At 37.5% G+C, this 24,452-nt stretch overlaps 1 protein-coding gene across 1 annotated transcript; it reads right to left on the minus strand.

Moving 5' to 3' along the window:
- Nucleotides 1–14,041: 14,041 nt before the first annotated feature.
- Nucleotides 14,042–16,631, minus strand: LOC131027434 (3,9-dihydroxypterocarpan 6A-monooxygenase-like). Its single transcript, XM_057957489.2, has 2 exons — nucleotides 15,738–16,631; nucleotides 14,042–14,677 (listed from the first exon to the last, which is right to left on the minus strand). The coding sequence occupies exons 1-2, from the start codon at nucleotides 16,629–16,631 to the stop codon at nucleotides 14,042–14,044; spliced, it is 1,530 nt and encodes a 509-aa protein (XP_057813472.2).
- Nucleotides 16,632–24,452: the final 7,821 nt, after the last annotated feature.

Raw genomic sequence — 24,452 nt, forward strand, 5'->3', positions numbered from 1 at the left:
AAGTTTAGCTTTGGTTGTTGGATGCGATGTTTTTGAGTTTTGCAAATAGTTTTGATGTCTTGAATGTGTTGCAAGTTTTGACGATTCATTGCCTTTAGCTGAGTGTGCCTCTTGACGTGAATATGTGCAACGATTTCCAAGCCATGGTGGAAGGTGGTAAAAGGATATATGGATAGACTAGGATAGTGACTATGCTAAGTATGTCCTGAATGTATATTTTGCTAAGTGTCGGGCGATGGCCGATAGTGTTTTACGGCGAAGATAAGAATGTGGATATAGATAGAGGAGCCATCCTCTCACAATAGCGCCTGTTACCAGGTTTTCACTAGTTGCTTTTTTTTGTACCTTTTTATTTGCTTTTTCTGGATTTTTTGATTTTTTTGCTAGTTTTTGCTTTTTTCATGCATTTAGACCACTCAAGTGTAGTATTTCTTTAGATGAATGTTGTTAGTTGGTTCTTCGAGCACATCTCCTTCTGAGGTTGTGAGCTGATAGGCACCTGATCCATAGACTGATATGATGACATAGGGACCCAACCAGTTAGGTTCAAACTTCCCTTTCTTTTCTCTATCTTGCTGATTTCTTGGATTTTCTTTGAGGACTAGGTCACCAATTTTGAAGTTGCGAGGGATGACCTTATGATTGTAGCTCCTGCACATGCATTGCTGATATGCTTTGAGATGAGTGTAAGCATGTTGACGTCTTTCATCTAATAGTTCTAGTTCTTGCAGTCGGTTGACCCGATACTCTTCATCTGGGATTAAGCCTTTTAGAGAGACTCTGAGAGATGGAATTTCTACCTCCAATGGTAAAATAGCTTCGGATCCATAGACCAATGAGAAAGGTGTTGCTCCTCTAGGTGTACGGATGCTGGTTCTGTATGCCCAAAGTGTTGGATTGAGTTGGATATGCCAATATTTGCCTGCATCATTGACTGTTTTCTTGAGAATCTTCAATATTGTTTTGTTGGATGCTTCTGCTTGACCATTTCCCTGGGGGTAGTATGGTGTAGAGAAACGATGTTGAATTTTGAATTGTTCACATAGTTCTCGGACATCTTGGTTTTTGAATGGGCGTCCATTATCGGTGATGATGGAACTTGGAATACCATATCTACAGATCAGATAGTTTAGGATAAAAGAGGCAATTTGTTTTCCAGTCACTGTGGTCATTGGGACTGCTTCTATCCACTTGGTAAAGTATTTTGTTGCAGTTATAATGAACTTGTGTCCATTTGAAGACGAGGGATGAATTTTGCCAACCAAGTCTAACCCCCACTGACAAAAGGGCCAGGATGTTGTAAATGGCTGCAGTTCCTGTGCTGGTGCATGTATCAGATTGCCATGGATCTGGCATTTAGGACACTTCTTGGCGAAGTGGTAAGAATCTTTCTCCATTGTAGGCCAATAGTATCCCATCCTCAGAAGCTTTTTAGCAAGAGTAGTCCCACTTGAATGTGTTCCACAAATAACTTTGTGAAGCTCATGTAAAGCAGAATCAAAATCATTACAATCAAGGCAATGAAGAAGAGTACCATCTAGACCTCGATGGTACAAAGTATCAGCGGTAAGGGTATAATTGGTAGCTTGCCGGATAAAATTATGTTTCTGGTTACGGGATTGGTCAATGGGTAAGATGTTGTTCTAGAGATAATCATATATCGGTCCATACAAAGGGGAATCCGAACTAGTTAAGGCATAGACGACATGGGATTCAGAGTGGCCATAGGCTGGGGAGAATAGTTGCTCTACCAGAAACTCGTAACAACTCTATTGTTCTGGAATTTGTAGTAATGAAGCGATAGTAGCCATGGCATCGGTTGCTTTGTTGTTCAACCTTGGTATCTGCTCGAAGGTGATGTGTACAAAATACTGTTTGAAGTCATCCACCATTCGTTTGTAGGGTAGTAGCTTGTCATCCTTTGTTTGATAGTCATTGTTGATCTGATTGATGACTAGTTGTGAATCTCCATAGACCATTAACTCTGTGATTTTCAATTCTACGACCATTTTGATGCCTATAACCAATGCCTCATATTCAGCCACATTATTCGTGCATGGGAACATAAACCTATATGATCTTGGTATGGTGTGTCCTTCAGGAGTGATGAAAAGAATGCCAGCACCTAAACCGTGTTGGGTGTAGGATCTATCAAAGTATAGAGTCCATTGTTTGGTAGAAAGAGCAAGAACGTCTCTGTCCGAAAATTCAATCTCCATAGTTTGTTTTCCTGGTAGCGGTGCTTCAGCTAGTTGATCTGCAATTGCTTGTCCTTTGATGGCTCTTCTTTCTGTGTATTGGATGTCGAATTCACTGAGAATCATGACCCATTTAGCCAATCGTCTAGTAAGAGCTACTTTGTTGAGTAGATGTTTGAGAGGATCAATTTTTGCTACTAGCTTAATGGTGTGTGCTAGCATATAATGTCGGAACTTCTGAGATGTGAAGACCACTGTTAGACAAGCCTTCTCAATGAATGTGTAGTGGAGTTCATAGCCATTCAATGTCTTGCTGATGTAGTAGATGGCTCGTTCCTTTCCTTTTTGATCTTCTTGTGCCAATAGTGCCCGCAACGATATATCTGTTGTTGAGATATATAGGATAAGGGGCTTTCCTACGACTGGTGGTACTAGAACTAGTGGATTCATCAGGTACTGTTTGATTTGAAAAAAAGATTCTACACACTTGGTCTCCCATTTGAAAGGTACATTTTTATGTAACAAATGGTTAAATGGTAGACTTTTATCAGCTAATTGAGTGCTGAATCGCCTGATTGATTGAAGCCATCCTTGTAGAGATCTGAGTTGACTGATATTTTTTGGTGGTGGCATTTCCATAATGGCTTGTACCTTTGCTGGATCTACTTCAATACCCTTAGCTGAGACAATGTAGCCTAGTAACTTTCCTGATGTAACCCCGAAGACACACTTCTTAGGGTTGAGCCTGACTTGGAATTTCTCCAATCGATCAAAGATATTTGTTAGGATGTCGAGATGTTCTGCTCTAGTGAAGGATTTAGCTAGTAAATCGTCCACGTAGTCTTCCATAAATGTGTGCATCATGTCATGAAAGATTGTTGTCATTGCTCTTTGATAAGTAGCCCCTGCATTCTTTAAGCCAAAAGGCATAACATTCCAATAGTAGGTTCCCCAAGGACAGGTGAACGTGGTTTTATCTTGATCTTCTGGGGCTATTTTGATTTGATTATAGCTTGAGAAACCATCCATTAGTGAGAGCATTGCATGACCCGCTATGAGGTCTATAATTATGTCAATACTGGGCAGAGAAAAGTCGTCTTTTGGACAGGCTTTGTTGACATCTCTAAAATCAGTGCAGATTCTGATACTGCTGTCTGGTTTTGATACTGGTACTATATTAAAAATCCATTCTGCATAGTCAATGGGTCGGATGAATTCGACATCTAATAGTTTCTTCAGTTCAACTTTGACCATGAGTGCCACCTGTGGATTCATATTTCGTAGCTTTTGTTTGACTAGTTTAACTCTTGGAGAGATGGACAAGTGACGCATGATTAAGTGTGGATCTACTCCAGGCATATCGGCATATGACCAAGCAAAGTTAATTTGCTTTTCTTTAAAGAAAATGATAAATGCTGATCTTTCCTCCTCTGTCAGAGATTCTGCAAGGTGTATGTTTTTTACTGCTTCTGTGGTACCAATGTTGATTGATTGAGTGGGCTCAATCAATATGGGTGATCGCTCATGAAAGTGCTCTAGAAGAGTGTCAAGTCTCTCATCTTTAGGTGCCTTAAAAAAAATTTCACCCTCAGATGCATCCTTTATTTTTCTTTTTTTTGATCTAGAGCTGCCATTGATTGGTTTTCAGCGTCAGATCTTTTACTTGGTTCATTTTTGCGACTGAGAGACTTGGCACTCCCTGATTTACAGATATTGTTACTTTGTTCACTGGCAGAGCCTGTCTCCGGATTAACGGTACATAGGTAATGGATAATAGATTCATCATCTGGGAAAATTGGTATATCATGTATTTCGGGTTCGTCCCAGTCAATGAGGTTAGGAAAGACAAGCGGTAAGGAATCGTTTGGTGGATCAAGTTTTGCTACTGTAAGTGTCAAGACAGAGGTTTCATCGTGATTGGTCTTGGTTTTAAAGAAGTCAAGGATTTCGTCGAGGTCTTCAATGGTATTATCTTCCGTATAGACTTGTTCATAATGTTTTTGTTCACTTTCCTTGGCGTCATAGATATTCTGTGGTCCAAATTCAAGAGGTCTTTCTTCTGCGTTATGCTCTTCCTGAGAAAGGGGTATGGTGCCAGTATTATTAGGGATATCTACAGTAGCATTTGCATAGGTACCCCATTCATATTCATTGGAATCAGTCTCTGAGGCATCATCCCAGATTCTATTAGTGTTGTAAACAGGTATGTTGTATGGTGAAAATAGATTTTCGATGATGGATACCATTTTGGTAGTTTTTGTTGGTTTAGTGTTAGATCCTGCTTCTACTTTTTGTATTTGTTCATAAACTGTGCCCCCTTGGGGAGGAACAATGGTATCAGGAGATGATATTATCAGTTCTTGAGATATTGGTGTTTGAAGATGAGCTACTGCTGCAGATATGGCCTTCTTGTGGCTTAGAAGCTTTTCCTGATGTAACTTCTGTTCTTGACGTTCACATGCCTTGCAGATTGTTTCTGCTGACTCAAATAGTGCTTCCTGCCAGGATTCTTCTTTGTACTTCTTCTTTGCTTTCCATTGAGGTTTTGTAGTTATGTGGTGTCTTTCTTAATAGGAAAGTGAATTTACAACCTAATCCAGTTTTGTCTCTATTGGGTTGTGAAGGAAGATCTATGGGTTCCGTGACTCCTTCTTTGCATTTCCCAATAGGTCCTTTACCATCATATCCCATTTGTTGCATGATTAAGTATCCTTTTCCATATAAGTGTGTTGGTAGAACAATGTCCAGAGTAGGTGCTCTGTGATCTTCTTCCTCATCTTTGTATAACCAGCTAAGAATGTCCTTATCTTCTGATTCATGTGCTAGAGTGCCCAATTGGATGAAGGTACTGTCAAATTTGGTGATGGGCTGAGTTACCAGATGTGTTGATGTAGTAGGCAATCCATGAGATTTGGGTGATGTCGGTAATTTGGCCAAACATAGGGGTTCCAAAGAGTATTCTCCCATACCTTGGTCTTTGATTTGCATTTGCTGCTTGAAATCTCCAGATAATGAGTCGGGCTTTGTTGTTTGTAGATCTGATATTGAGGATCTCTGCTTTTCTCTATTATGAGGAACTAAACTGTCCTGGGCTGCCCCCATTGCATTACAATGTTGAAAGGGGTTGTGATCAGCAGATATGGAGATCTCTTGTCCGTCATAAGGAAACTTGACACACTGGTGATATGTAGAAGGCATTGCTTGCATTTCATGTATCGAGGGTCGCCTTAACAAAATATTGTAGGTGAGATCTATGTCTAAGACCTGACACATAGTATCCTTTTGCACTAGTCCAACTTGAATGGGTAACATCACGGTTCCTTTAGACGACCTTTCCTCATCATCATATGCCTTTATGGTAATCTTCTTACGGGGATCAATAGACTCTTCTGAGAAGCCTAATGCACAGATAAGCTTTAAAGTACATATATTAAGTCCAGCTCCTCCATCTATTAAGACTCTTTTTACTCGATGTTTACAAACGATGACTTCAATATGGAGAGGAGTGTTGTGCGGATGACTCAAGGAAGTATTATCATGTTTTGAGAAGGTGAGATTATGAGGTGCTGTCATATGGGCGACCATGGCTTGAAATCTGTCTGCATCCAGATCTTGAGGTACATTGGTTTCCAATAGCGCTTGTTCCAATATGTTTTTGTGTTTGGGTGATAGTTTCTGCAATTCTAGTATAGATATCTAAGCTAGAGTTTTGCGTAGTTGGCTAACCAAGTCATATTGGATCTTTGGTGTAGTAGTTGTAGGCGCGGTATGTCCTTTTAAGACATATTTCTGAGTTCGGGTTGTTACATTGACAGATTCATGATCACACTGATCTCGGATGGTGATAACGTTTACCTGATGATCTTCAGCTGATATGTGATTGATGGTGTTGTTGTAGATATGGTTGATATGAGCTCCACGTGTATCATTTGAGGTTGAAGCTCCATCTTTGTTGTAATTTGGAAGAGGATTTTTAAAGGCTTCGTGGTCACCATTTGTTTTGAGACCATCTACCGTTAAGTCACCTCGATCAATCATGTCTTGAAAAATGTTTTTCAATCTCATGCAATCATTCGTTCAATGACCCTTGTTATGATGGAAATCACAATAGTGTGAATCATTCCACCAAGGTGGTTTGATTTGGGGTTCATAGTTGCTGATTGCAAGCAAGGAGAGAGTCTTGTTTGCCAGAAGTTCTTTGAATGTTGATTCTAGTGATTGCCCTAGTGGTGTGAAGACACGCTTTTGGAAATTGTTTGTGTTGTCATGTGAATTGTTGTTAGGTCCTGGATTCGTGTTTTTGCTTTGAGTATCGTTGGTGTTGTTTGTGTTGAGTTGTCCTTGATTGGTGTTTGGCGTATATGTGTTGGCGTTTGGATTAGCACCTTTAGGATTTTTCGTAGTCTGAGGATTTCCGGATAATGCAAGTACTGGTTGCTTAGATTTTGGATCATGCGTTTCATTGTTGCCTTCATTTTTGTTTCGAGTCTAGAATCTAGACTTGTCCAAGTTGTTGTTGTTCTAGTTATTGTAGTTTGATGAGTTTGTTCCTTCCTTGAATTTGAGTGTTCCCTTTCTGACACATGCTTCCTCTACTTGAATGCCATTTTCAATCAATTTAGCGAAAGACGGTATGCATTGGAGTTTGAGCCTGTAACTCATTTCACTATTCAAGTTATTGATGAAGATTTCCATTTTCTCCTTTTCGGGAATATCTCGAGGATATCGGGATACCATACGTCGCCAGCGTTGAAGGAATATCATGAATGTTTCGTTGTTCTTTTATTTGGTGTTGCAGACATCTAGCATGGTTATAGCGTGTTGAATGTTTTAGGAGTATTGTGTTATGAATTTGTTAACCAATTCATCAAATGATCTGACAGGTGGCATAATTTTGGATAACCATTCCATTGTTTGCCCTCCCAAGCTTCTTGGGAATAACGTCATCAAATAGGTGTCGTCATCAGCAAACTCAAGACTCATGGTACAGAATTCTTTGACATGATCACGGGGATCACTTTTTCCATCGTATTTGTCAAATTTAGGCATGTCTGAGTTTGGAGGAAAAGGGATCATGTGCAATCTCCTATCAAAAGAATAAGGACAAATTTTGTTTAAAGAGTACCGTACTATTGTCCCTTGTTGCATGTCTTGCATTTGTCTTTGCAACATTTGCATTTGTTGAGTAAGGGCAACCAAAGGCACATTGCTTTGCCGAGGGAAAAGTTCTTCCCTTGTATTGATCCTGGGTTGAAACGGTGTTTGGAACGGTATGTTTTGCTCAGGAATGTATTGTTTTGGTGTATGTTGCTCTGGTATGTTTTGATCTAGGATGTTTTGCATTGGTGTATGTTGCTCCGGTATGTTTTGATCCGAGATGTTTTGCTCAGGGTCACGTGCTTCCCTTTCCCGTTGTCATTCTTGATATTCGTAATACTGAGGTTGCATTCTGAACACATCTGCATCAAGGTTTTCAGGGAGTTTTACTCCTTTACTTGTGAGCATGAGCAAATATTTTTCTTTGTCATTTTCCATGAGCCTTTCTACAAGCTTTTGGAATGAAGCGCTTTCCTGACATTCCTGAAGATGCTCTTCAGAAATTTTAGTATCCTCTAGGTGTGGACCTTCAAAAGGATTTGACAACCTTCGATTCATACTAGACTCTATGTGTGTCTCGCTTTGTTGGTTTTGTTGAGAGCGAGTAACAGGCATTTTAGTAGAAACTTTCAGTGACGAAGGGGACAAAATTCTCTTCGATATGTTGCTCGGGGGTTGGTGGTTCAGGTCGGGGTGTGTTATAAGTGATACACTCATCGGGTAAGAATGTCGGATTCATCCTTCCTCCACGGTTTATGATTTGATTAAAAGCGGATTTTTGACAATATGCCCTAGTCTTTAAAGGCTCTTTGTCAAATTCATTGGATTTGTTTTGGATACAACGTTTAACGTGATGAAGGAATACTCAATGAGATTTGAAGACTTGACGATTGATGTATAAAAAATTATTTCTCATGATGAATTTGGAAAAACTAGGTTGTTGTTTCTTCAACGTGATGTTACGATAAAGATTCTTTCTTCTCAGAATATGGGGATTAGTCATGCATAAGTGATCAATAGTTTCCTTTGATTTGTTTGGATTCGGTTGATCTTGTTTTGAAAATTCAAGTCATACTCTATCAAAATGAAGGTTTAGATGCCCCTTCATGACAAAGTGTGTCAAATGATATGGATAAAAGCCTCCCGATATGGAGACTTGATTTGACAACCTGAAATATTTTAAACAAGTGTTTTTGAGATGAAATCCATGAGATGGTAAACTATTATTTTCACACTCGTGATGAGGTTTCCGGATTATGATAGGATAGATATGTTTTACCGTGCGATCAGTTTCGGATTTTTACAACGTTTGTTTTGACACAAACTTGGCTCAAGAAATAGCTTTTAAAGTTTTGTTTTTGCTACTCTGCTTTGATGAAAAATGATGTTGATGGAAAAAGGCTTCTGAAAATGTTTTAAAAAATTTTAAAATTCCTCACTGTTTTGTCCCCTGCCTTTTTGATTTTGGTCACGTGCTAAAACAGAGACAGGATGCGCTACCAAATTTACTTCATGCGCTAAAATAAGGACCACACGCGCTAGGCTGCCCCCAGACACACGCTAAAGTTTTGACTGTTTAAAATTTTGTTTTCTTTGTTTTGAAAAGCTATGCGCTAGTATGGGTCTGTGACACGCTAATTGTTAAACCCGGTGCACTAAAGTTTGGTTTCCACGTGCTAGGTTGATGCTTCAAAGCACTAGACTGTTTTCCCGATGCGCTATTTGTTGAACACTATTTTGGACTCTGGATAAAATGCTATTGTTTTGAACAGATGCGCTAACTTGATGTTTGGATGTGCTAACATAAATACTCTACGCGCTAAGGAGTTGTCCCCACGTGCTAATCTACCCTGATTTTTTCTTTGGTTGGTTTTTTTGCAATTTTTGGATTTGATTGTGAGTTTTTCAGCTTTGATGGATGATTTTCTGAAGTAGTAAATGCAAGTACAACATAAAGAAGACAACCATTTTTGCTTAATCTAACAAAAAGTGTATGTTCTGCGAGGTTGTTCAAATCCTCAATGTTTTAATAGGTTTGGATACGAAAAATACACTTCAGAAAGACTCTTTATTCAAAGGTCATAAATAACATCATAGCCCACTAGTCTCGATACTCTGTCAGCTCAAACAGCCGTGTCACCTCCTAGAGGGTGTCCGTTTTTTTTGTCTTTTGCCAGAAATTAACACAAAGTGAATTGCTTCACAATTGAGTAGTTATCTTGGGAGATATATGGTGAGTAATCTTGGGGGCGGATTCTTCCCCACCCTTGCACTATGATGTTATAAATGTCTAGTTACTGACTCGGTTCAAAGTTTTTATTTCTATGGCTCATAATCAGGCTTCCTGTTCAGCCGTCAGTGTTAAACTCCCTCAGGAGGCTTCCCAACCTTTAGAACAAAGGCTTTACGTATCTCGAGGATACTGGGGGAAGGCTAATCGCTACGCACAACCGTTGAAAAGGACTTTCGTCACTTTCCACTTTTGATTATAGTGGGTTGGAACACTTGGCATCAAAGTCGTTTCCCACTTAGGTCGTTCCCTTCACACCGGCCATAAACGACTTTAAGAGTTGATTCCAACTCTTCGGGAAGGCAGACCTGCTAAAGGATGTAAATGCTTGAAGTAAAGAAAGCTTTTAAGAGTGGTCTGGTTTTTTGATCACCCAGTTAAGGGGAGAGCATACACCTTCCACTTTGGAGACAAGGCAAACAAGGTTCCTTTTAAGCCCTCAATTCAGTGATTTGCTAACTTCTACCTGGAGATGTTGCTCCAGAAAAGTATGGTGTTAATTTTACTTCCCCAAATCAGTGATTATTTAATCTAAGGAAATAACCGAGTCAACAAAGCAAAGGGTTCATTTTGGTCAACAAAGAAAAATCGGTAAACAAAAGGGGAATTACTTCCCTCTTTGATTGCAACAACTTTTTAGGTGAGGTTCTTTCCTTTGCGCAAAAAATTGAAGATGAATCCTTTTATACACCAAAGGATGGTGAGGTTCTTTTTATAGCTCTATTTTTGCAAAAAGAAATTCTTGTCTTGTTCTTTTTAGAGCCAAAATAGGTTTTCTCTTATGAAAGCAAGAAATGTTCGGTTTAGTGATTCTTTTTATAGCCCAAAGGAAATAAGTGAGTTCAATTCTTTTAAGAATAGAAGAAATTTAAAAATTTAAACTAACTTAACTAAGTTAGTGAAAATCCTAACTATCTTAAATTTTTAAAGTTTAAGCTCCCATCTACAACAAATTTTGTTAGAATCCTGCAAGAAGACAAGTTGAAAATGTTAGATGGTTGGTGGACTTCAACAAGTCTATTTTCTTATTCTCGGTTACAGATTTTGGAACTTTGATTCCTGCCTATTTTTTATGCGCTACAGAACAAACTGTATGCGCTACATAATAGCTGTGATGCGCTAAAAGAAGTCTTCAACACACTACACTGTTTTCAGGATGCGCTACTCTGTGTGCCAAAAGCGCTACTCTGTTTTTCTCCTGCGCCGAGACCTACAGGAAAAATTTAATATGCTTATGCGCTAATAAATGGACTTGACGCGCTAGGTGATGGACTCCACGCGCTGAACAGTGAACTGGATGCGCTAGGATGTTAACCAGATGCGCTAGGGAATGATTTCCATGTGCTAATTTTCGTTTTCCGTGGACCTGCAAAAGTGGATATATTTCAAAACCGATTAGATATATGGGGTAATGCCCCACGCTGGGCGCCAGAAATGTATGCAGGAAAAGTGGGTCGATAAAACTCAATATGTGGAAAAATGGAGTCTAAGGAGCCTTGCTCACACACCCACAGGACTTCTTGGTGCAAGCTATGGAGTTATAAAGCATAACTCAACTTCCCAAGGATGGTTCCATGGTTCTCTATCTTGCACAGTCCCTCAAACCAATGTTTTTGCTCTCAGATCACTGAGCAAAATGGTTTAGGGATGACAAATGAAAGAACGAGGGATGCTTTTTGTTGATTTAATATGAGATGCATCCTAAGCTATGCATGATTCTAGAAATGCAATAAACTAACTATAAGATGACAAGGTTAGTAAACAAAACTATCCTAGCATGCTATATTAGTCTATGATTAAGCTAAATGATGAGGAACATACTCTAAACATGCATATTTAGATTAATTCCTATTGAAAAGAGAAGCTAATTGATGAGCATATAAAATATGAAAGCTTGAATGGATTTGAGTATAAGTGAGATGCTAATGTCTTGGATCCTGGAAATGGAGGGATGAGAGCTCTATTTATAGCAAAAATAGGGAAATGGATGGCCAGGATTGAAAGAGGCAATCAAGGGTTGAGTTTGAAAGTTGGGAATCCATGTTTGCAATTGGCACCAATGAAATGGTTACAATTATCAACATAAGATTGGGTTGAGAGGAGAGGTAGGAAGCATTAAATGCTTGAGAAGACCTCATGGCTACCTTAGGGGTTAAGGGTTAAGGTTAAGTTAAGATTACCCATTGGATAAAGCTTTTACCCAAAGGATAAACTCTTGTGCAAAGGTTTAAGGATAACCATGGTCAAAGCAATAAATGCTTGATGAGACCCTTGGGTTACATGGAGGTTGAGTTTATCGAAATTCTTTAACCATGTAAGAAGGTTTGAGTTAACCATTAATGGTTATGAAGACTTTGGGGACAAATTTGTAAAATTCCTTCCAAATTTGGGGGCATTGATAAAGGCTTTAATGCCTTTTGAAGACTTTACTCCAAATTTGAGAAGTGACCTCCTCAAATTTAGGGGAAAGGGATAATGGATGGGTTTTGGGTTAATTGATTAGGTTTAGAAGAATTCTAGAAGAATTAGGAATAGGATTTAGGATGCAAGTGGGAGGTGTAGGATTTTGCAAGTGGGTGAGGGAAAATAGGTTTTATTAAAATAAATTGCTTTATTTCAATTTGGCTGTAATTAAATAAATTAGATTTATTTAATTTAGGATAACTATTTTAATTAAATTTGAATTTAATTAAAAAGTGGATAGGGGCTTTAATTGAATAAAATGAATTATCCTATTAAATGGTATAGTGAATTTAATTGAGTAATTTACTTAATTAAATAGAGGAATGCGGATAATTTAATTAAATTGGATTTAAACAATCATAGAAATGAACATAAAATATTCATTTAGGAATATGGTCATTTTTATACGTCTACAAGTATTTATTTACATTAATGTTTCGGATCACACTCTGTGATCTCATGGAGTAGAAAAATAGATTATTGCAAATCCATGGTGGCTAAAATAGTGGGACATGGAGGAAAAAAGGATAGATGACTTCTTGTTGTTGCTTGTGGTTTAGATTGTGTGTGTGTTTATATCAACATTTCTGATCACACCGTTTAATCCATCAACGTTTTAGATCACATTCTTTGACCCATCAACATTTTGTATCACACTCTTTGATCCATCATTAGCATGATAGATAGCTCATGAAATAGAAAAATAGACTATTGCAGATCCATGGTGGCTAGAAATGTGGGACATGAATAATGAAAGGGAAGATGTTGTACAACAATGGAGAAGGGATACAAAAATAATTTTAATAAACAACCAATAACAATAAAATACAGATTCATTATTCCCATCAAAAACATAAAATAAGAAGATGTTCTACAAACAATGATTTTTTGAGCTCTTCTAAATCAACATATAATTTGGCCCTTTGCATATTCCCCAAAATCAAGAGTTACAATAATTTATAATGTTACAATTTTTTTTTTATATAATTCATACCTAAATTTTCTATATTATTCACCCGTATTGTAAGAAGTTGTGAGCCAATTAGATTCAAGTAAAATATTTTTTTAATATTTTTTTGTTAAAAAAGACTACATCTAAACTTTGGTGAAGGAAAAAAAATAGTATGAAAAGAATTTCGATATGTGATTGGTTGAAATGATGTTTTTAAATAATGAATTGAAAAAAAAACTAGAGTATCGATCGACATGACCTAGAATTTTGTCTATATTTTATGGTTTAGATTGAAGAGAGGGTGTAGATGTCTACATGAATGCATTTTAAGAATCATAAATTATATTCACAAATGTTAATTTTGAACAATCATAAAATTTTACTATAAATTAATTCTTTTCAATATGTTATTTAATGTGCACAGTCATCAAAGAATAATATTTATTATTGTTGATTGTATCCAATATAAGATTAAAAAACTAAATAAAATTATTATTTTTAATTATTTAACGTTAATAACTAACTCTCTCTAAGCTTGCCATTTTAAAATATGATTATATTCATGAGGTATTTTTTTTGAACTAATAAATAATTTATGGTATCTATTTTTTAATGATAATTCTAAAATTTAGCAATTTTGTATTTAAAAATTATAATTTTATATAAATTATGTGAATATTATTTTAAAAAATATCAATGTGTAAGATCTTTTAAAAAATATACAAGAAGTTAGCATCTTACCACATGTGTCAAAGAACTTGAATACACATTATTGGTAAGTACATTCTTAAAGTTTACAGTTTTGAAGACAAGAAGATTGTTTATAAATCAATACCACAAAATATGACTCTAGACCAATTAATAAATTGTCACAAGCTCTACATTGGACCCAAAATACATTAAAATTACTTCATGTTATAATAGAGTTCTTTGTGGAATGAAAAATAAAAAAGGCACAATCTAGCTCCCATCATAATAAACCTATAAGGAAAAATCCCAAAAACTTATTACATGAGTTAATACCTTCAAACTCTATAAGATCTAACTAGATTTCCAAGTAGGAAGTTGGGAAAACCTAGGGGTGGCAATGCATTCCACAGGATTGGCCCTAGGAAGTGTCAACCCAACACCTTCCTCCATGTCAATCTCTTTTCCATCGTTTACCTTCCAATCAAAGCATTGAATCATGGCAGCCAAGGCCGTGTTCATGAAATACAAGGCAAGTGAAGTTCCAGGACATCCTCTTCTACCACTTCCAAATGGTATAAGATGGAAGTGTTGACCCCTCACATCAATATTGCTACATGTATCATTGCTAAGAAATCTCTCTGGTTGAAATTCAAGAGGATTCTCCCAATAATTTGGGTCTCGCCCTATGGCCCAAATGTTAACAAAAACTCTAGTCTTTGCAGGAATAAAGTAACCTTCTATATTACAATCCTCTGTGGATTCCCTCACTGTTATGGGTCCTGGAGAATGCAAGCGTAAGGTCTCCTTCACTATTGCTTGAAGATAAATCATTTTTGGAATATCTGATTCTTCAACAAGTCTTTCACTTCCCACAACAAAATCTACTTCTTCACGAGCTTTTTTCATAATATGAGGATTTTTCATTAGTTCTGAGAATGCCCATTCTGTTGAAATGGCTGAAGTATCCGTACCGGCAGCAAATATGTCCTGTTTATTAATCAAATTCAATTAATAAAAAACACAAACAATATTAAAAACATTTTTTGTAGAATATTAAACTCATATTGATAGATAAGCTTTCTAAGGTCAAATCTACTCTCAAAACATTGAACCGAAAAAAGATTAAAATATTATGAAATAAATGCAAGTAAGCAATTATAATTTAAAATAATTTTTTTACTCATATTCCTAGAGAATGGAATGGTGTTGCTGATTGTTTGGTCAAATGGGCCTCTCATCATATTCATGATTCGAATTTAGTGGACTGGGATCAGTTACCCCCGGATTTGTCTCAACAGTTGGTTCACTTAGTTGAGCTTGATAGGGCTATGTAATGCCCTTGCTTTGTACTTCTTCTTATTTTTAATAAATTTTTACCCCTCCTTTATGTTAAAGTCATTGATTTCCTTGTCTCTAGTGGTATGATGTGATAGCTCATGTTGTTGCTTCTGGTTTGGATTGTGTGTGATATTTTACATCAATGTTTCGGATCACACTATCATCAGGATGATAGATAGCTCATGGAGTAGAAAAAAAAACTATTGTAGATCCATGGTGGCTAAAAAGGTGGGACATGGTGGAAGAAAGGGAAGATGGCTTTCTTATTGTTGCCTGTCGTTTAGATTGTGTGAGTTGATTTATATCAACGTTTCCGATCACACCCTTTGATCTATCAGCATTCCAGATCACATTCTTTGATTCATCAATGTTTTGGATCACACTCTTTGATCCATCATGAGATTGATAGATAGCTTATAGAATAGAAAAATAGACTATTGCAGATCCATGGTCACTAAAAAAATGAGACATGGAAAAAAAAATGAAAGATGTTACAGAATAATAGAGAAGAGATAGAAAAAGAATATGAATTTAAACGACATATAACTATAAAATACTAATTCATAATTCCCATCAAAAACAATAAAAGAAAAAAGGGTATGTTCCACAAGCGATGATTGTTTGAACTCTTCTAAGTCAACAATTAATTTGGACCTGTGCATATCTACAATAGATGTATGAATTGAATTATTCAGATTCAGATACTTACTAGAATGAACGCCTTGATGTTCTCCCTGGTAAGCTTCATCTCTGCTTCTTCATTATTGGAAATGGAGGTGAGAATGTCAATAAGATCCTTGGGCCTCCCATCACTATCAGCACCTCCTCCTGCTTCTGCTTCATGCTGCTTCAAGATCTTCTCCATGAGGCAATCAAAACGTCTGTGCACATCTTTCATTTGTTTCTCATATCCCTGCAAATCAAGATTCTTGCACACATATATAAAATCACCCAGATTAAACTTCCCAGTCAAAAGTGCAATCTCCTTCACCAGCTTGGTGCATTCAACAGCCTCTTCATCAGTACCAGAGCACCTTGTGCTCATGGTCATTCTGGATATAACATTACAAGCCAAGGAAATCAACTCAGAGCCTACATCAATAACCTTCTCTTGAACAGAATTCTTCAAAATTGTCTCCATGAAAACTCCTAATTCTTGGTCTCTAACAGGCAAGAATGTGTCCAACTGCCTGCCACTCAGAAGCTCATTCATGCAGATCTTCCTCATGTATTTCCAGTAGGGACCATAGGGAGCAAAAGAGAAGTCTGCAGAGTTGTAGGCCATGTATTTTGTGGCAGCAGATTGGGGCCTTGATGCAAATTTGCTTTCATGGGTCTTCAAAAACTCCTTTGCCATGTCTGGAGAAGAGACCACAACAGAAAGTACAGACCCCAAACGTATTTGCATCAGAGGTCCATATTTTAGGCTTAGTTTTTGCATAGCCTGATGGGGATGAGTTCCTAGCAAATGTAGATGCCCTATTAGCGGTAAAGCCAGTGGACCTGGTGGCAGCAGACTCTTCTTGCTTCTATCAAAGAAGATCTTAAAGATTGTGAATGCTACAAGTACACTAAGCAAGCTAATAACTATTGCAAGATCCATTGAAAACCAGTTTCAGAGAAATCTGCTCTAATGATATTCAGATGAGGTATCGAATTCTAATTTATAAAGAAAAGATTGGGTGAGAGCACTAAAGTCAAGTACAATGTGACAACAATGGAGTTTTTTAATTTACAATATTATATATTTATGGGTATTGCAGGAGGAATGCTAAAAAAATAAGAACTTCCTTTTCAGTCGACATCTTCTTTCAATTATTTAATGATTAAGATTACTAGAAATCATTTACAATCAACAAAATGTAGAAAATTTGATAAATTTGATTTTTAATATATTTGAAAAAAAATTATCATAAAATTGTATAATATTAAAAAGTTATATATCTTTATTCTGTACATAAAAATTAAAACAATTCAAATTTTTTAATAATTGAAGTATTTTTATCTATCTAATAAGAAAAACAATTTATTTTGTTCTCTGTATTTATTTGTAATTATTTATTTTTACTTCCCAGTTCCCACATTTCTACATGTTAAAAAATTAGTTACATCAAAAGTCATTTTGTGATATCAAAGAATTGTATGTCTTATCTTCAATATATAGTTTTTGTTTTATTTTAGTTTAGTTTTTTTGGTGAAGTTGAATGGTTCCAAATGAGCCCACCAGGGATCAAGTCTTGCTGAGTGCAAGGCTCCTACATCATAAGGAATGAGGTTGGGATTGTGCCTCGACGGAATGGATACCCCTCAATCCTTGGCTCTTAGCCAAAGAGGTTCAATCTATTGGCTCGTGCCCCCGGTGGCAAAAATTACTTTGTGAAGGCCCTCGCTGGGCTGGTAGCTCGCAAGCTTCATGCCCTTGCTGGGCTGTCATGCTCGGAGGTCTGGACCTCCATATATATATATAGTTTTTTTGATGGAGGTCGAGAGTATAGCAACCATTCAATTTCATTAGTAGACTCATTGACTATCTTCAATATATTGATTGTAAATGATTTTGAGATCCAACTCTATAAGAATTTTTCCATCAATGTTCAGGTCACAATCAGGATGAAAGAGAACTTGCATGTTGATCACAAAGGACTAGAACTGTTCCATCCTGATGATGGCTTAGAGAAACGTTGATGCCGAAAATCTTACACAATTGAATCCAAAAATCATTTACAATCAACAACATGAACTTGAAAATCTGATAAATTTGATCTTCAACATATATTTAAAAAATTATAATCATAAAATTCTATAATATTAAAAATTATGTCTTTATTCTATATAGAAATTAAAAGATTTCATTTTATATTTAGAAAATTATAATCATAAAATAGATTTTTCAATAATTGAAGTGTTTTTATTTATCTAATAAGAAAAACAATTTATTTTGAAACCAAACTTGCACCATAGATCTGAAAAAATTGACCATTGTAAAATATTTTTTTTAAAATGGCAAAAAGTTAAAGATAAAGAGACAAATAAAAGAGTTCTGAAAATGATATCAAAGAAAGTATTAGCTTGACAGCTTCTGACTAAAATATAATTCAAATTAAAATTTGAAAAAAATAAATCTAAATTTTATATTTATTATAATGATTAATGTTTACGAATAAATGGACAATAATAAATCATACGCATACAATCAAACTGATATAGATTCTAGTTTTTGTTATTTGTTAACAAGCCTTTGTTCTTGTATTTGTTAAACAAACAAAACTGCCGTGTAGTTCTATCTTTGAGACTTTGCTTTTGTTTTTGTCAAACAGTATATAATTTAACATTTGGTGTTGGAATATTCGAATGCCGTCTTCCATTTTATTTTTTTAGTCTGTTCGAATGTCTTTTTCCTTATCACGATAAATACAAATTAGTAAAGTTCAATGATCTCGTCACAAATTATGCAAACTTAAGAAATGATTCTACAAGTTTAGAATTAAAAAGTATTTGAGTAGAGAAAATTGAATATAAATTTTATTTTTTAGGACATCTAGAGCAGTTCAGCAAGGGCATGAAGTGAGCATACCAGTCTAGTTTGTGCCATCGGATATGGGGGCATGAGTCTATTGACTGAAACCTCTTTGGCTCATACCAGTCTAGTTTGTGCTATCGGATATGGGGGCATGAGCCTATTGGCTGAAACCTTTTTGGCTCATACCAGTCTAGTTTGTGCCATCAGATATGGGGGCATGAGCCTATTGGCTGAAACCTCTTTGGCTCATACCAGTCTAGTTTGTGCCATCGGATATGGGGGCATGAGCCTATTGCCTGAAACCTCTTTGGCTCATATCAGTCTAGTTTGTGCCTGAAACCTCTTTGGCTCATATCAGTCTAGTTTGTGCCATCGGATATGGGGGCATGAGCCTATTGGCTGAAACCTCTTTGGCTCATACCAGTCTAGTTTGTGCCATCGGATATGGGGGCATGAGCCTATTGGCTGAAACCTCTTTGGCTCATACCAGTCTAGTTTGTGCCATCGGATATGGGGGCATGAGCCTATTGGCTGAAACCTCTTTGGCTAAGAGCCAAGGATCTAGGGGTATCTATTTTGCCAGATTCTTAAATTTTGAGGGTAATTAAGTTGGATTTTTTATATTTTGTTTATGATATATATAAGAATTGTGATTTAAGTTATAGGTAAAAATTATGATAAAAATGGGCTGGGGTCTAGTTCCATTGAGGATTATGATATGTATTCTTTATAATTATATTATATACTTTTTGAAAATAAAAAATGTTTTAATCATTTTAATATATACAAAATAATTTTATAACTTTTAATCATAAATTTAAATATTTTTAATTAAGTTATTTAAAAAATGTCTATATTCACTTTTATAATTATTAATAGTTATTTTATTAAACCAATTATAATTAATATTACATAAATATTAAAAATAATATAATATTATGCTACAAATTAGTAATTATATTTAAGATTAATTTTTTTTGTATTAAAGATCAAGAGTAAACAAAATACAACCAGTTGTAAACAGGGGAGGCTACGCCTCAACCACCAAAACCATCGAGGATCTGTGTTACATTACTAGAGAGTGGTCCGAAGTCAAAAAGGAACAATGCAAAAGGAGAGCCAAAGCACTATTGCAAGATGTGATCGAAAGGATCGATCCAAGTGGTCCACCCTTGGGCCCCTTCCATCCAAATCACCTTCTTTTGGTCCTGGATCTAAGTCAGCATGGCAATGTGGTTAGCCTCGAACATCCTGTTACTGTTGATCTCTTTATGCAGCTTCTTTAGAGCCTCTTCAAATGAAGACTGGTTTTTCGCGAGCCTCCTCCATTCGTAGCCATCCTTCATCTCATGTATGAACATAGTGGCGTGACCATCCTACAGGAACCAAAGGAACTTATGCCTTTCGATATTCATCACGAAGGAGACCTGCGAGGCAATTTTAAAAAAAGTGAGTCTACAAAGAGACTTAGTAAGACACTTGCCATTGCCATTAAATTTGTCCTCATTTCGCAGCTTCCAAATAAACCAAAGGATATAAGAAGATAAGATAAACCAGAATAGATTAGCATCCTTTTTTAGTCCATCAATATAACCAGTAATAATGTTAAGGGTATCCACATGATTAGGAATACGAAAACCAAACATTAACCAAACCTCCCTGGCGAAGGAGCAGTCAAAAAAGATGTGTCTGCCAGTCTCATGTAGTCTGCAAATGGAACACATATCAATACTGAGAGGATTTCTCCTTAACGGGAGTCTATCAATAATAAGCTGCCATTTAAAACATTGAATTTTAGGGGGAATCGGGCTTTTCCATAGACGAGTAAAGCATTTATACCAGGAGTTGTCAGGCAGATCCAAGTACCACAAAATGTTAACATGTTTAATAATAGAGTCATCATTGGAGATTAGGTCATAAACGGCACGACATTTAGTATTGGGTAGGAGAGAGCCATCTTTCCATTTGAGAGTCAAGAATCGGTGGGAATCCAGATTAGTACTAGAGGGCAAGGCAAGAGCAGCACAAACATTCTTTATCATATGGTAAGTTCTTTTCTAGGTGGGAGAGAGAATGTAGGAAGCACTGAGCTCTTCCCAGCTGATTAGGACACCATTCTCAAATAAGTCCTCAAAAACCCTGATGCCGGCTCTGGCCCAAAGCTTGGCTGAGCAGCCTTGAGTGAGGGCTAAGGGTTTATTAGCATAAAAGAGATTCCACCAAATCGACCTTTCCCCATGAATGGTACCATTGCTGCTAACACTAGGGCTGTTAATAAGATGTCTAATATGCTCCTAGGCTTTCCAAATGGACTTAAAAACATATGAGCCTTGCACGGAAATAGGAAAGCGACCTGCCACTAGGTCAGCCAGGGGAAGGGCTTTCCAGGACTTAGCATTCTTAGGGACACCTCTCTCAATATTGTTTCTAATTAGGACTTTCCAGGGCTCCATGCCATCTAAGGCATGAAAGATCCATTTTGCAGCAAGGGCAATACCTTGGATCTTGAGATCCTTTAGCCCAAGGCCACCCATTTTCTTAGTCATGTGACACCATTTCCACTTAACCGCATGTATTTTTTTCCCACCTTTGCCATCAGACCAAAGGTACTACCTTATGGCTTTCTGGATATCAAGGATTTGATAGTTATTGAACATCCAAGCGGAGGAGTAGTAGACATTATATGAGGAGAGGATTTTCTGACAGACTTGGATTCTTCTAGCAAGAGAGAGGAATCTATTATCCCACCTATGCAGTTTTATGTCAATCTTATTCTTTATCCACTGCCACATCTCTTTAAGAGAGGGAGAAATAGAGAAAGGGATGCCGAGGTACCAGACGATTTTGTTGGGGCCTCCCCATTGAAACCCATAGGGACTAAGCCAGTCAGGGGGGTTTTCTTTCCAGCCAAGGAGAGTAGACTTGGCAAGGGAGATTTTAGCTCTAGACATGATACCAAAGGTTTTAAGCTTTTGAACAAGGTTATCAATATTCTAGGGTGAAATTTCAAGGAAAAGGGTAGTATCACCTGCAAACTGGATGTTGAGGAGGCTGGAGTCATCAGGGAGCTTAACTCCTTTGACACAAGGGGATAGAGAGTTGTCCTTGAGAAGATAGTACAAAGCATCTGATGCAATGACAAATAAAGCAGGTGCAAGTGGACAATCTTGCCTGATAGATCTACTAAGTTGAAAGTTCTGTAATAGGGATCCATTGACTTCAATTTGAGCCGAGGCATCCTGGAGAAGGACCTTAACATATTTACAAAAGTTAATCGAAAACCCAAAGGCTTATAGCATCATGATGACAAAGTCCCATTCCACACGGTCATAGGCTTTTTCAAAATCCAGAAGAAACATAGCAGTGTCTTGGTTAGAAGCTCTAGCCTAATCCATGGCTTCCCAGCTCGTAATGAGGTTCTCGAGGATATATCTGCCCTTGATAAAGCCTATTTGGGTAGGGTAGATGAATTTGGGGAGGAGGTTTTCAAGCCGAAGGGCAATAACTTTAGCCAAGATTTTGTAAGAGACATTGAGGAGGGTGATAGGCCTCCAGTTCTTGATTAAGGCACTATCCCCATCCTTGGGTATCAACTTGATGGTCCCCTTGTTAATGTTAGCACCAAGGGTGCCATTGTCAAAAGCTTCAGAGTAAACACCATGCAGGTCACTGGCAATCCATTGTAGATTGGCCTTATAGAATTCAATAGGGAGTCCATCCAGGCCCGGTGCTTTGTCAGATTTTAGGGAGTTGATAGCAGCAGTGATTTCCTCAACAGATACCCTTTGGTTGAGGAGGATGGAGTCTTCAGGGGAGATCCTAGTGGGGATCATGGTTTTGCACTTGTCTCTAATGCCCTAAGCATTGGCATTATCTTCAGAAGTGAACAGGTTTTTGAAGAATAATTCAAAGGCATCTTTGATACTGGGGAGGTCAATAATTTCCTTATTGTTGATAATCAGCTTATCATTTTTTTCCTTGGATTGTTTGTACTTAAGTAGATTAAAAAAGAATTTGGAGCCCTTCTCCCCATATTGTAGCTAGTGGGTGTGAGCCCTCACCATAGCCCCATGGATCTTAACTTGCTGGTGTTTTCTAAGAGCTTCTCTAGCATGCTCAACATGAGCAACTCTATGAGCGCAACTAGGGTTGTTTTGGATATCAAGTTCTAAGGAATGGAGCTGGCTGGTGAGCGATTTTTCAGCAAATCTGAAGTCTTTTGCCTTTTTTTTCCCTATAGTCTGTAGGGTTTTTTGCTAGGAATTCACATTAAAGTTCCATCTATCAATATGAGAAGGGAGGAGATTGTTCCAATAGTTAAGGAGTCTGATGAGATGCAGGGTGGTCAAGACATTTTGATCCTTGAGGAGGGAGGTGTTAAGCAAAAATTTACTGGATTTGTTGACCTGGGCGTTCATAGCATTTCTAATATTAATAAGAGCCATAACAGGCTGGTGGTCGGATAGGGACGTAGGCCAAACAGAAACAGACCTACCTTGGGCATTAGGAAAGAAGGAGAAGCTCTCTTTATTAGCATAGAATCGGTCCAATCTAGAGTAGATTCTACTCTCTCCCTTTTGATAGTTGCACTAGGTATGCCAATGGTTGAGGGGGGAATGTCTACGATCCTCCATTAGATCAAACAAGGATTTATGTAGTTTCAATCCATTCCAGTGCTCTCTTTCCAAACTGTTCCATGTAAAGGGTAGGTCGCCAGTTTTGTCAAAATTATTTTCAACCATGTTGAAATCCCCCGCAATTATCCAGGGGATGTCTGGGAGAGATCTAAGCTAATCACATAAAACAATCCTATCTCTATAATCATTAGTAGCATACATAGAACAAATCCCAAAGTGAGTGCCTTTCAGATTGAAGGAGCTCCGGACAATCCTATTGCATGGGGAGATACCCTTGTCAGTAATGAGGTTGGACCACTTGGGATTGATAAGGAGTCCAACACCACCCTTGCCTTTGAGGCGATTAGAACAAACTTTAATGGCATCCTTCCATATATAGTCAAGTGTTGTTTCAAGAGTAAAATCAGTAGCTTTTAGTTCTTGTAATAGAAGAAAATTTGTATCCTTATGCATGTCAAGGAATCTTTTCATAATAAAATTTTTGTTGGGTGACTCCAACCCTCTCACATTCCAAGAAATACACTTCATCATTAATGAGAGGGGGTTAAGGAGCAGTTGACAGTCTTAGAGCTGGAAGGATACATGGGAGTGTCAAGATTTGTGGGGGGATTAATCCCCTTCTTCTTATTCTTGGAGCCAAAAGGCCTCCCTTTTTTCTTGGTCATGGAGAAATGATCCAACTGGTCTTCCTCCTCCTCACTAGGGGAGGACCCAGTCAGGGGTTCAATGATCCCTTCCCCATTCTGACATAGAAGACTCGATTTACTGTAGTCCGTGCAAGACTCAGATGTTGAATTGAAGGAAGGGAGCGCATTGGGGAACACCTCAGGGGCAGTTGTAGTGTTAGCAGGAATGATTTGGATAACGCAAGAGTCATCAATTTCATTAAACACCTTGGGGACACCACACTTGTCAGTAGTGTTATCGGGACCCAAAGGAAGTGATAAAATGGGAATCATAGAGGAGGAACTTAGGGGAGTTCCAGGTCTATGAGCCAATTCAATAGAGCCAGATCTGGAGTCCGTAGCAGTACTACCAAGGATGGTGCCCTAAAAAAATTTAATCATAGACTTGACGTTTGAATGGTTCGAGGTTGGGCAGGCGCCCGAAGAATGGGAGGAGGCATTCTTCCTAGACTTGTTCTATTTAATTCCAGATCGGATTTTATCAACCGCCAATTCTTGCGCATTTTTCCTCCATCGTTTCTTACTGATAGCTAATTGGAAGCCATCATCAAAGGGGGTTTTGGTGGTGTCCATGGCAAAGG

This window comes from Cryptomeria japonica, chromosome 4 (genome assembly GCF_030272615.1).
Source record: "Cryptomeria japonica chromosome 4, Sugi_1.0, whole genome shotgun sequence".
Classification (NCBI taxonomy): Eukaryota; Viridiplantae; Streptophyta; class Pinopsida; order Cupressales; family Cupressaceae; genus Cryptomeria; species Cryptomeria japonica.